Below are 14,020 nucleotides of genomic sequence, written 5' to 3'. Positions count from 1 at the left end.
ATTTTATACAACAAAAATATCCTATAAAATTATAAATCTCAATAAACTTAGGTTAGAGGACCTCGTTAGAGTGTTTTTTTAGTAGAGTTACAACACTAGCAAGACCAGAGTATAGGAGTAGGGGGTGGGTGAGGGACATATTTTTTGGGAATACAAATGATTAAAGTCCTTCATCAAATAATAACGAGGAAAAAAAGTAGTTAATTTAAAATAGTTGGAGCTCAAACTCATAAGTTTAAGCCTTTTGGGTTAGTACTATGTGTTGCACTAGATATTAAAAAAAATGAGTAACTATCCTAAAAATTACATTTATATATTCATAAATTTCATATTTAAAAAAACTTTCACTTAAATTTAGTCAGACTAAAGTAGACTAAAATGTTACATTAATGTGGCTCAATAGGATTATAGCAATAATAAATGTTATGTTTAAGATTTTTGGGATTACAAGTAGGGGTGTTCACCAAACCACAAAAACCGCACCAAAACCGCCCGTAAAATGGCATAACCGCACCACACCGCAAGTAATAGTGCACCGCACCCTCTCTATATATTAATTTATTTATTTATTTTTAATATTAAATATATTATTAATAGTTTAATAACCCTAGTTTTCAAAAAAAAAAGGTTTAATAACCATAGCAAGTGTTGAATAGAAAAGCCAACCCAAAATAAAGAAAAACTAGCTCAATAATTTAAAACTTGGCCCAAAAAAAGGGAAAAATTAGTTTTAGGCTGAGTAAAAAAAAGCCCAAAATTGGAAAAATATACCGATTTCAAACCACATCTTATACATAGTATCGCACATATGACCGCAAATTTGAGGTGCGATGCGGTTATGGTTTTGGCTAAACTTTAAACCACATCACACCTCACTGCATCACACATGTGACCGCAAAAATAAGGTGTGGTGCAATTATGATTTTAACTAAACTGCACCGCAAAGTGCGATACTAAAAATGGCCCAAAATCGTACTACAGCACACCGCGAACACCCCTAATTACAAGTTTGAGGATACATATATAGAATAAGTGCTCTCAAGTCTCAACCCAAACTATCTTTTCCCATTATGTAAGTGCACAAAATGGACCGAATTGGACCAAATGAACTACAATGGACCGAATGACTGAAGTAGATAAAATAGGACCAAATTGAGTAAATAGGAGCAAAGTTGACCGAATATGACCAAATTTGACCAAATTAGACCGAATAGAACCAAATTGGACTGAATAAGACCGAATGGACTGAAGTAGATTTATTAGGACTGAATAAGACCAAAATGGACAGAATGGACTAAATAAGACCGAATGGACTAAAGTGGACCGAATATGACCGAAGTGGATTCAATAGGACCGAATAAGACCAAAGTGGACATAATGGACCGAAGTGGATTGACAAGGACTGAATAAGACCAAAGTGGACAGAATAGGACCAAAGCGGAGTGAATGGACTGAAGTTGATTGAATAAGACCGAATGAGACCAAAATGGGCATAATAGACCTAAGTGGATCGAATAGGACTGAATAGAACCAAATTTGATTGAATAGGACCATAGTAGACAGAATGGACTATATAGGACCGACGTGGACCGAATAATACCAAAATGGACTGAGTAGGACCAATGTGGACTGCATATGACCAAATAGACCAAGGTGAACAGAATAAGACCAAATACGACCGAATGGCTGCCATGGTGTCCCTTAATGTATCCGTCAAGTCTCTTGCTTTTAAGGGTAAATGGTTGCAAGCTTCCTGGCTAGTTCAATTCCCATGGTTAAACTTAAACCATGATTAAGTGATTCACCCAACCAAAATCTAATTTTTTATAAGGACCAGTCAATTTCACAATTTAACCAATTCAAAGCACGTTTGTTCATCATGCATGAATCTTTTAAGTTTTCCTAATTATATTCAAATCGACAGTACACCTACCTTAATTAGTCCGCAAATGAAGTGCAAGAAATCTGCTACAAAGGCCTCTTTCCAAGTTTCCATAACTCTGAACTACCGACCAAGAGCCAAGACCTCAAAATTTTGTACACTTCGTTTCAATTTCATTACTTTAGTGAAAAAAGATTTCCTTTAATCTTTTAATGAAATGTGAAAAAAGAATATTTTGCTGTGTGCAGGAGTATAGGGTGGGTGAGGGACATATTATTGGGAATACACGTGAATAATAATGAAAAGAAAATTGTTAATATAAAAATAGTTGTTTTGGGTTAGTGTTGTGCTTGTATATTATATTAACTATTCAACTAGTCACTATCTTGTGCATTATAGTGGATATTAAAACAAATGAGTAACTACCCTAAAAATTAAATTTGTATTTTCATAGCCTTTATGTTTAGAAAATCATTTACTTAAATTTAACCGGACCAAAGTGACTGAAATATTACATTAATATAGCTCAACAAGATTGTAGCAATAATAAAGGCTATGCTTAAAATTTTTGAGATTACGAGTTTAAGATCTATATATATGTGTGTGTGTGTGTGTGGATTTAGAATAGGTGCTTTCAACCCAAACCAATCTTTTTTCATGATATAAGTGCACAAAATGGACCGGATTGAACCAAATGGATCGCAGTGGACCAACTAACCGAAGTAGACAAAATAGGACTGAATGGAGTGAATAGGACCAAAGCTGACCGAATAGGACCAAATTTGACCGAATAAGACCAAAGTGGCCTGAATAAGACCAAAGAGTAGGATTGGACCAAAGTGGACAGAATGGACAAAATAAGACCGAATTGACCAAAGTAGACCAAATATGACCAAAGTAGAGCGAATAAGACCGAATAATGATAAAAGAAAATTGTTAATATAAAATAGCTGTTTTGGGTTAGTGTTGTCCTTGTATGTTATATTAACTACTTAACTAGTCACTATCTTGTGCGTTGCAGTGGATATTAAAACAAATGAATAACTGCCCTAAAGATTAAATTTGTATATTCATAGCCTTTATGTTTAGAAAATCTTTTACTTAAATTTAGCTAAACCAAAGTTGGCTGAAATGTTATATTAATATGGCTCAACAGGATTGTAGCAATAATAAAGGCTATGCTTAAGATTTTTGAGATTACGAATTTGAGATCTCTATATATACATACATGTGTGTGTGTGTGTGTGTGTGTGTGTGTGGATTTAGAATAGGTGCTTTCAACCCAAACCAATCTTTTCCCATTATATAAGTGCACAAAATGGACTGGATTGAACCAAATGGATCGCAGTAAACCAACTAACCAAAGTAGACAGAATAGGACCGAATGGAGTGAATAGGACCAAAGGTGACTGAATATGACCAAATTTGACCAAATAAGACCAAAGTGGATTGAATAAGACCGAATGAAAGAAACTGGATTGAGTAGGATTGAATAAGACCAAAGTAGACAGAATGGACCAAATAAAACCGAATGGACCAAAGGAGACTAAATATGACCAAAGTAGAGCGAATAGGATCGAAAAGGACAGAATAGGAGCGAATAGGACTAAAGTGGACCGAAGTTGATTGAGTAAGACCAAAGTAGACCTAATGGACCAGATAAGACCGAAGTGGATCCAATAGACCTAATAAGACCAAAGTTGATTCAATAGGACCATAGTGGACAGAATAGACTAAATATGACCGAAGTGGACTGAGTAGGACCAGTGTGGATCGAATAGGACCAAAATGGACCGAGATGGACTGAATGGCTGCCATGGTGTCCCTTAATTAATCCGTCAAGTCTCTTGCTTTTAAGGGTAAATGGTTGCACACTTCCTGGCTAGTTCAATTTCCATGGTAAAACTTAAACCATGATTAAGTGATTCACCATTTCACTCAACCAAAATCTTTTTTTTTTTTTTGAAGGACCAGTCATTTTCACAATTACCAATCCAAAGCACGTTTGTTCATCATGCATGAATCATTTGAGTTTTGCTAATTAAAATCAAATCGACGGTACACCTACCTTAATTAGTCCACAAATGAAGTGCAAGAAATCTGCTACATAGGCCTCTTTCCAAATTTCCATCACTCTAAACTATTGACCAAGAGCCAAGACCTCAAGATTTTATACACTTTTGTTTCAATTTCATTACTTTATTGAAAAAAAGATTTTCATTAATCTTTTAATGAATCGAAATGTGAAAAAAGAATATTTTGCTGTGTGTACTGTACCAGGTTGACAATTTAGACAAGAAGTGTGAATATTCATTAATCATGAAACTGGTGCTACTAAATTAGTTTATCTAAAAAATCTATCCACAGAGAGAGATGGAGTCCAAGTATGAAGCCATTGACACAGCGACCTGCCAACCGAATAACAATATTCATCCATATCAATATTCATCCATCTGCTACACGATGGCGGGTCCACGTCAAATTTCAACTTCGGCACCTTAAAATTACCACCACAATACCTTCTATGCCAAAGCTACCTACAACTGAAACGTTGGAATTCATCAAATGCATGCACTTATCGCTAATCTTTAGCTTGATAAACCTAACACAGTAACACCACAAAACGTAGACTTATCGTATATATACTCCTGGAAGCTCAATAAATAAATATAATATATATATATATATATATATTCATATATGTATGGACAAAACTCAGGTACAGTACTTTAAGTGCTGTTCCTTAGGTTTACTTCTTAAAATTCAGCCATATGTCTACTAAACTAAAAAATACAATTTCATCCCATGAAAAAAAAATCCACATGGCAAAATTTTAAAATGAGAACCTAAGAAATATAACTTAAGTACTATTCCTAAGTCTTGCACTATATATATGGGTCCGGTTAATGTATGCCCTTAGGGGTATACATTAACAAATCCATTTTTTGAAAAGTTTTATTGAGAATTGAAAAAACTGTCAATACTTTTTCAATTTCCGAAATTTTTTTTTTCAAAAAATGATTAATTATTGTGTACCCTTAGGACATATATTAGCAAAATTTTATATATATATATATATATTGATACAAGATATAAATTCTGCTCTAACCTAATCTAAGTGTATATGCATATGAAATTCTCTCTTGGAGACTTGAACCCTGGCCTTAATAATAATACCCCTCCACACTTTACAAGAACTTTGTACTTATGGAATGATCATTGTGCCAAGATGGAATGACCGTCGCGCCCAGGGACGGAGCTAGGATTTCAAGTAAGGGGGAGGGGGGAGGGGGGCGCCGGGGAGGGGGAGGGGGGGGGGGGAGATAAACTCAAACCCAAATGCTTAAAAAATTTGTTATAGCCTAAACCTTCATTTCGTAGCTATAGATTAACCCGAAGACAACCATTTTTTTTTTTTATCCAAGCTACTTATAAAAGAATATATATATAAATAAATAAATAAATAAATATATATATATATATATATAGTGTGTGTGTATGTTTATTCCAAGCTTCTTTGGGGAACTTCATCAAACACTTAAGTTGCAATTATCCTATGCTAATGCTTTAAGATAAATTTCATAAATCATTTAGAACCCAGATAGAAACTCACAAAAAGAATCAAAATTTAATGAAAATTTGAATAAAGAAAGTGTATTTTTTGTGAAAGCAGGAAAGTATTGAACAAAAATAGAGCATGAAAATTCAAAACCACATTTTATATATTTTATATTTTGATTTTTTTCATTGGGCCAGGGGGGCCATTGCCCACCCTAGTCCAAGCATAGCTACGTCCCTGGTCGCGCCAAGAGTACGTGCATGGTGGTATAAATTAATTGTACTCCAATTTTGTGTCTAAGTGTCATTTTAATTACACTCCAATTTTATACCAAGTTTCCTTCCAAATTTTCATTTATACTTTAACATTTTTGTGTCAATTAATATATTTATATATAAATTTATGCATCTGAAATTCTAAACTTAGAAAAAAAATACTAATTTAAATTTATTACTTTTACAATATTATGAATGTATACATTCTTTACTTATTGGGTAGGAACACACACTATATATATTATGTGAGTATGTTTGTATTGTATATGTAATTCGGATTATTCAATTTATTCTAAATTGGATCTGTACGTATGCTGATATGCAAGGGTTATAAGTGAATTTATTTTATGGAAAAATGTAGTACATTAGGTTTTTTTATAATTAATTTTAAATACATAATTGCATTGAATTTAATTATCCTTTGTAAGGATAATATTATTTATGCTTTATTGAGCAATACAATCATGTATTTGAATTTAATTGAAAAACTTGATATACAACACCTAAAAAACTGGATCTAAACTTTACCCATATTTTATTACAAGTTGGATTCAAGTTACACCTGATGTAACGCTAAGCAATATTATATCACTCAGAATTTTGTTATAGATGCAAATTTTGACAAATCTACAATTGTATTACATTTTTTTCTTGCACTCTCCATATTTAAAAAATTTTATGATGACCAAAGATCAATAACTATATCACCTATAAAATATTTGAATTTCAAGTTTTTATATTTTAAAACTATGCATAATAGATGAATTTATGGAATGAATAGTAAACAACATTTGATTAACACAAAATTTGCATGAGTATTAAGAAAATGGAGAACATGTAATCAACAATGTTATTTTCAAAATATTAATCCAATAAAAGTTATAAAGTGAGTAATATTACTTAGATTTATACCAAGTATAACTTGAATCCAACTTTTTCATTCTCTTACATGAATGATGCATCCTATTATAAATTTAATTAACAAGACTCACTAAGTAATAAAAAGAAATATTTACTTCTGATGTACTAAATATTTATGTAAATATTAAGTAAATAGCCTAAAACAAAATTGAAGTGCCCTCTATTATTTTCTCTCACATTTTTTTTTTTTTGATAATTCGATAGTTGAGGGAAAAGGAATTCGAATCCTAGATATCTTCATTAAAAACACTAAGAGGTTCTGAAATAAATAGCTGCTGTTAAAATGCATAGTCCGTTGGGCTCTAGGCCCAATCTTATTTTTTTGCATTACGCATATACTTATATCGTACACATACTTGTATTGTACTCATATGTTTTGTGCTATACTTATATGCTTCTCTTATATATAGGCACTCGTTTATTCTTGTACGGTTTATTATTCAAGAAATACAATTAAGCCTTTTGTATTTCTGACAGTGGCAATATAAGGGAGTTTTAGAAATCCAAGTCCAACGGCATATTCGGAAATTCTCATTTTCCTATTTCGGTCCACTCAAGCCCTTCATCAGACTGATAAAAGAAAGAAATTCCCATTTTTTTTCCAAATCGAGAACAAAATCTTAAAAGAAAGAAAAAAGTAGCAGATGAATCTCAACAAAATAAATAAAAAGAAGAAGTAATAGATATATTAAAGGCATTCATACGTACAAAAGAGATTTTAATTGATAAAGATAGTGTTTGAACCATAAATTTATTATAAAAGTACGAACTCAAAAAATAAATAATAAAAAGGCTGATAATAAAAAATCATGCCAAAGAGTAAAACAAGTACAAAAATACGAAATTCCCATTTTCCTCTTGCGGTCCACTCCAAGCCCTTCATCAGACTGATAAAAGAAAGAAATTCCTTCTTTTTTTTTTTTTTCAAATCGAGAACAAAATCTTAAAAGAAAGAAAAAAGTAGCAGTTGAATCTCAAAAAAATAAATAAAAAGAAGAAGAAGTAATAGATGTATTAAAGGCATTCATACGTACAAAAGAGATTTTAATTGATAAAGATAGTGTTTGAACCATAAATTTATTATAAAAGTACGAACTCAAAAAATAAATAATAAAAAGGCTGATAATAAAAAATCGTGCCAAAGAGTAAAACAAGTACAAAAATAAGAAATATAGTGGAGTATATTGAAGAAAAAAAATTGTCCTTGAGAATAATAATCCTATTCCTATCAAGGTTCTCCCATTTTACTGTTTTCTTTCCTTTTTTGGGGGTTACAAATATTTCATAAGTGACACTGTTATTTAACAGGAAAAAATGGAGACAATAAAATCCAATGAAATATTTCTGAAACAAAAGGTTTGGGAGAATATCATTTATGCTAGGATGTCCCAAATTTTAAGCCACATATTATTATTAGGATTGACTAAAAAATCCCATGGTTTTTTTCCTTGCTTTCTTGGTAATTAAAGGCATTATCTTTCATGATCTTATCATGGTTAACGCAATTTTCTACGAAAGATTCATTATACGAAAGACGGATAGTATTTATGTGAAAGATGTCAAAAGATGTGATGCATGTTCATTATGACTATTAAGACCCCCAAGTTGAAATTTCAAGTTATAAACATAATATAAAAATAAAACAGGAATCAAGGAATCAATCAATGGTTTGCTTATGTCCGCAAACTAGGGGCAAGAATCCACTGTAAAAAGACTATCTTAAACTTCAAAAATCTCACCTCAGTTTTTTAATCCGAAAGATTAGTTGACAATTTTTCTTCTTCTTTAATTTTTTTTTTTTATATTATATAAATTCAAGTTAAAAAAGAAGCAGCACATGGTTGAAAACTTCAATATGTAGATAGGCATAGCATCAATGTCAAAGTAACATACTGCCAATTAATAAGCATTCAAGTGTGAATATTCATAAAAACAGTGCTACAACATGAATAATTTAATCTAGTACAAGACAAACAAAGACTTAAATCAGCTACCATATCCCTATTAATTTATTTTGGTGTTCACCAAAAACCAATCAGCCAACCAATTAACACTTCCTCATCCAAAGTTAGCCACCTTGTCTTCAATAATTTATTAGCCGCTTATTACTACCAATCTGCCAACCAAATAAAAAATCTACTCATCAACAGTGTCTTGAACTGATAATAGAGTACAAGCCTACCAGACAACCATAATGAAAAAGACCGATTGAGATCAAATCCTATGTAAGATAAAAACAGATAAGGAAAGAAAATTTTCCTCAAATAAGAAAAACATTAACTTCAATTCAATTTTAAAAATAATTACAGGTGATAGAAAGTTGATTTAAGTCCATGAGCCCTAAACTAAACCCAACCCATCATTTACAAGATCACTCCAAAGTCATTGATCTACTGCACAATGGCAGTCTCCCATAATTTCTTCAATTGCTCTGGTTTTTCCAAGCTCTAGCTTGATGAAGCTAACATAATAAATGATGGTTTAGACTTTTGTTCTTCTTTATCTTTTTTTTTCTTTTTCTTTTTCTTTTTTGCTAACCTGCTCTATGTTGTTTTAGCTTGAGAAACCTCACACATTTCAGTACTTCAAATCAAATATACTGAATCACATATGACCCCATTACACACTGAAGGAAAAAGAAGGGTCCCTGTCTTAGCTCACTAAAAGAGTCTACACCATGCGACAAGATCCTCATTGCCCTGGTCATCAAGGACGGCAGAACAATCAAAAAGTACACAACTGCCTGCGGCCTAATGCTTAACTTCACAAGGGCACTATTTATATATAAAATTATAGCTTATGATGGTTCATCCTGCAACATCAATTGCCCAACATGTGCATCTTTATCCACATCAAACACAGAAATATTTTCTTTTTCTAATAAATGTGTCATGAACTCCTTCCTATGTCTTTCCCAGTGAATTCTCCACCTCCAAAGGATGCGGCTGCTGCGGCTGCCACATCAAGACCACCACCAATTGATGTGATTAGAGCCGATAGGCCACTATTTGTGCTGCCACCAGCAGCCATTCCCAGACCTAGAAAATCAAGGGTGGTTTGCTTTGGACCAAACACAGAAGGAGTTCCCATCATTAATTCCTTCAATCCTGAGCCACCATCACAATGAAGCCCAAGTCCAAGCCCTGCAGGAACTGAAGCATTGTCCGGTTCTACTTGCCGCTGACTCCAATGCAAACCATCTTGCTGCCCAGATGAAGATGATGAAACTATGCCGAATCCACGAAGCAATGATGCATTTGTAGCTGCTGCACCCATTTGTGCAGCTTTCTGCAGTAGTGCAGTGGCAGACATGGCTGGTTGCGGTGGCGGTGCATACTGCCGACGCTCTTGCCCTGCAGTCCCAAAAATTGATGACCCATGATTGGTGGAGAGGCAGAGAGAAATAGGTTCTGTAGAGGGAGGCCGTGCAAGGTCTGTTGGGGGATCAGGACGTGCCGCCATAGCACGGATTAGGTCGCTAAATCCATGAGTTTGAGGAGTTTGCAAGCTTGCTGATGCAGTTGAGGAAGCAAATAAGTTTGCAAATACACTGCAGCTTGTACTGCCATTGCTGCTTGAGCTGGTCGTGCTGCTACAGCTCCCATTTAAGCCAGTTGTGACTGGTGTTTCTTCTACTATTTGTGTTTGATTTTCTGGTAACTCTGTAACAAAAGCCAAAAGAGAAAGAAGGAAAACAAAAGTGGTTGATTAAAACACAAAGCGATATGGAAAGTTAGGCTTTTCTTTATGAAGAACTTTAGAAGAAAAAGGAGAAACAATAATGGTTTCCTTTCTCTAAAACCACTTCTCCCCCTTTCTTTTTCCTTTTCCTTTAACTTTTGAATCACTTGGGTTTCTTTATCAAAGATTGTATAAATTGAATCTCTGTAGTTTGGAGGTAATCCCTCAAAAGAAGCCTGTTGTTTTATTTAGTATTTTATTAGCTACCCAAATCTCAGATGACTTATTCTTCTACTGTGATACATATCCAGATGACAACAAATATCAGTAACAGACAAAAACTACTAAACTCCAAGATCTAAACAGAAAAAGAGAGACAACATAGATTTGTTGTTGGTTTAGACAAAATACACATCCGACAAAACCCAAGACATAAAAGATTCAAAATTTTCCAAATTCGTGTTCTATTTACCTGGACTCTTGATTGGCAAAACCGATGATATTACACCACTTGACTGTGGCTGTGGAGGAGCTGGTGGAGCTTGAGCTTGAGCTGGAGCTGGAGCTGGAGCTGGAGCTGTTGCTGGAGCTGGAGCTGTTGCTGGTGCTGGTGCCGGTGCTGGTGCTGGTACTGGTGTTGGTGGAGATGAATCAACCGCTTGAATTTTGGTGTCTGACTCCGAATTTGGATTCGCTACTGGCTGAGTCTGAGCTCTAGCGCTCTCTTCTGCCAAAGCATCACAGAACGCCCGGTGCGTGATAAAGCTATCCCTCCTTCAAACAACAATCAAAAAAACCCAGAACAACTTCAACAATCCCAAAACCCCACAACAATTGCATTAACGAACGGGAATTTAAATCAAACATCAAAAGCAAAATAAAAAACCTGGAGAACAAAGTCCCACAGTCGCATTTGTACTCCCTAGTGCCACAAATCTTGGAATGGGCTTTCCAATCGGACTGTACCGCGTACTTCTTCGAACACTTGTCACATTTCCACTTCTTCTCACCATGTTTTCTACAGAAATGCTTCTTTATCCCCGTGAGATCGCCCAGAGCTCTTGATGGGTCGTGGTGCACACAAGATTGCTCTGGACACACATAGACCCTCTTCTTCACCTCCTTGCTCGACCTCTGCCTTAGCTTCCATGGAAGATTGTGACCTCGCCGATGGAGCTGCAGATTCTGATCCCTCTGAAACCCTTTGTTGCAAATTTCACAGACAAATCGATTCGTCGCCATTAGGGTCTTCGGAGACAGAGCAATCACTTCCGCATCTGGATCTGCCACAACCCCAAAAACAAGTCAAAAACCAAAAAAAACTGTACTAAAACTCATATGGGTGTGTATTTATTTTCTTTATTAATTTTACCTGGCATTCCAGGAAGGCTTCGCTTTTTCTTAGCGGTGGGCTTTGGAGGTTGACTCTGATTGCCAGAGGAAGAGACACTAGCTTCCCCTGAAGCTGTAGAGGAATTATCTAAGTCTACCGGCATGGATGCTGAGAAATCTTTGATAGGGTTTGTTTTGGAACTGTAATCTAATATGCAAAAAAGCAAAATCTATCTAGGACATTTATCATAGAATTCCAAAGATGGCTTTTTTTGAACACAATGTTTAGGGTTTCCGTCTCTGCTCTGTCTTGCTTTCTTATCTACCAGTCAATCAAACCCTTTTTTATTTCTTTTCTTTTCTCTCTTCTTTACCCACCTACCAGCTCTGACTGGTCTCTGACCAAAAAACACAGTACCCAAAGGAACCTCAATGATTAACCCCAAAGACTGAAAATAAAAAGGCTTTTCTCTCAGCTCTCAGATGAAATTAAAATGAAACACACACGCACAGAGAAAGAGAGAGAGAACCCCACAACCATCACCGGAAAATTTTTGATCACCGGCAAGTGGAACCGTGATCCAACGGTCAAAAACTGATTAAAAATATTTCAACTTTCTGGTCTAAAAAAACCAAAGAAAGTGAAAAAAAAAAAAAAAAAAACGTTTAGGCAAGAATATATATATATATATATATTTTTGGGTCTTCAACTTTTCGGATCAATCTCAGTAAACAAATCCTATATTCCAGCGAAACAGAGTTAAGGATCAGACAAGACTCTGTTTTATAAGGCGGCTTAAGGAGAGAGAAACAGAAATAAAAAAGAAGGAGAGAGATCTTGTCTTAAGGCTTGGGAGAGAGAGAGAGAGAAAGATTTTGCTAAAGCCTTCGTTGGTCTGGGCGCTTCTATCTAACTTTTCAGGGTAAGGAAAATGATTAAAATAAAGGAATTAGATTCAGATGAAGTTTTTTTTTTTTCAAAACTAGTTAAGTGAGTTTTAATTAGTGTTAATAAGAAGGGTTTAGAAGAGAAGCTTCTTCACTAAGTTTCTATTTACGATAGTGAATTTTAATTTTACTACCTTAAAGTATTTCCTTATCTTATCTATCTAGTTGACGAGGCCATGGTACTTTGTCGGAGGGTAGAAAGTCTTAGGATACTGTATTTTTTACAACTTCATGTTATAATTATAACATGTTAAATAAAATAAAAAAATTCATATAAGGGTAATAAATAATTTATTACATAAAAAAATTATGGTAAAAATAATAGATTCATATAAAAGTTGTCAACATCTACAGTTTACCTAGTAATATAATTAGTGTAAAAATTGTAACTTGCGGTTGCGGTACGAGAATCCTTTGTCGGAGGCCATTAACTGGTTGGACTTTACTGTTAGGTGTTTTGTCGTGTAGCGGAAGTGTTTTCAGATAGGGGTTCCAAGCCGGTGCCTTAAAGTCATAAAAGTCAAACAACTTTTTTCTTTGATTTAAACTTTTTAGAGTTTTTGGCCATTCTGATTTCGACACGTTTTTTTGCTTCTGCGGTCGAGCATCTTTTATTGGAACTCTTCTTAATTTCCTTGCACTCTTCCTGAACAGTGGTATTGCTACAGAGAAAGTTCATGCACACCAAATTTTACTTCTTGTACCACAATTTTTGTCAACAATTTTGACATTAAACTGTGAATTGTAAAGAAAGACGTGTGAATATATGCATAAAATGGTGAATAAAAAATGACTACCATATGATGTATGGTTTACAAGTTGGATCCATCGAAAGCCATGTGACATAATTAACCTTACTCATTGAGAAAGTCTAAAGACATAACTTTTTGTATTATAATTTTTATCACAATTCTAATATTATTGATTGTATGTAGTGAGTGTCTAAGAAAGCAATTGTCCACTGTTTACTTAATCAAATTATGACAAATGTTATAGTCTTCCTATGTGTTTGAGTTTTGATTATAATTCAGCTTATTGTCTTTTTTCATATGAGTTCTCTACTTATTTCATTTAACTTTTACCTTTGATTTATAGTATTTTTAGCAAAAAAACTAAATAAGCAATTCCTAAATAGAAACTTGTGTGAATTTGGCAACTGATTGTAAGCTAGGTTTTTGTTTAAATTATCTACTATTTATGTGTCTTATACTACTTTTTGTTTCAACTTTATTTCAAATAATCTAACTTTCAACATTTAGAAATAAACTAATTTTTAAGTTTTTGTCTTATATCATACAAATAAACTACAAAAAATAAGCAATTCTCAAATGGTAAAAAACTAGCTTATTACTTTTTTTTTCCTATTATTTGCGAGTCTCATGTAAATTACTTACTTATTTTATTTAGCTTTTAACTTTTATT

The 14,020-nt window shown here is 33.9% G+C and overlaps 1 protein-coding gene across 1 annotated transcript; it reads right to left on the bottom strand.

The window, feature by feature from the left end:
- Positions 1-8,902: 8,902 nt before the first annotated feature.
- Positions 8,903-12,607, bottom strand: LOC126732571 (zinc finger protein GAI-ASSOCIATED FACTOR 1-like). Its single transcript, XM_050435505.1, has 4 exons — positions 11,691-12,607; positions 11,205-11,601; positions 10,791-11,092; positions 8,903-10,299 (listed from the first exon to the last, which is right to left on the bottom strand). The coding sequence occupies exons 1-4, from the start codon at positions 11,812-11,814 to the stop codon at positions 9,527-9,529; spliced, it is 1,596 nt and encodes a 531-aa protein (XP_050291462.1). The 5' UTR covers positions 11,815-12,607; the 3' UTR covers positions 8,903-9,526.
- Positions 12,608-14,020: the final 1,413 nt, after the last annotated feature.

This window comes from Quercus robur, chromosome 6 (genome assembly GCF_932294415.1).
Source record: "Quercus robur chromosome 6, dhQueRobu3.1, whole genome shotgun sequence".
NCBI classification, from domain to species: Eukaryota; Viridiplantae; Streptophyta; class Magnoliopsida; order Fagales; family Fagaceae; genus Quercus; species Quercus robur.
This window is presented reverse-complemented; position numbering and strand designations above follow the sequence as displayed.

Coding starts and splice junctions, on each gene's coding strand:
- LOC126732571 (XM_050435505.1), bottom strand. CDS start 11,814: ATGCCGGTAGACTTAGATAATTCCTCTACAGCTTCAGGGGAAGCTAGT. Junction 11,602..11,690: donor AAGCCTTCCTGGAATGCCAG/GTAAAATTAATA, acceptor GGGTTGTGGCAG/ATCCAGATGCGGAAGTGATT. Junction 11,093..11,204: donor TGTGGGACTTTGTTCTCCAG/GTTTTTTATTTT, acceptor TGTTGTTTGAAG/GAGGGATAGCTTTATCACGC.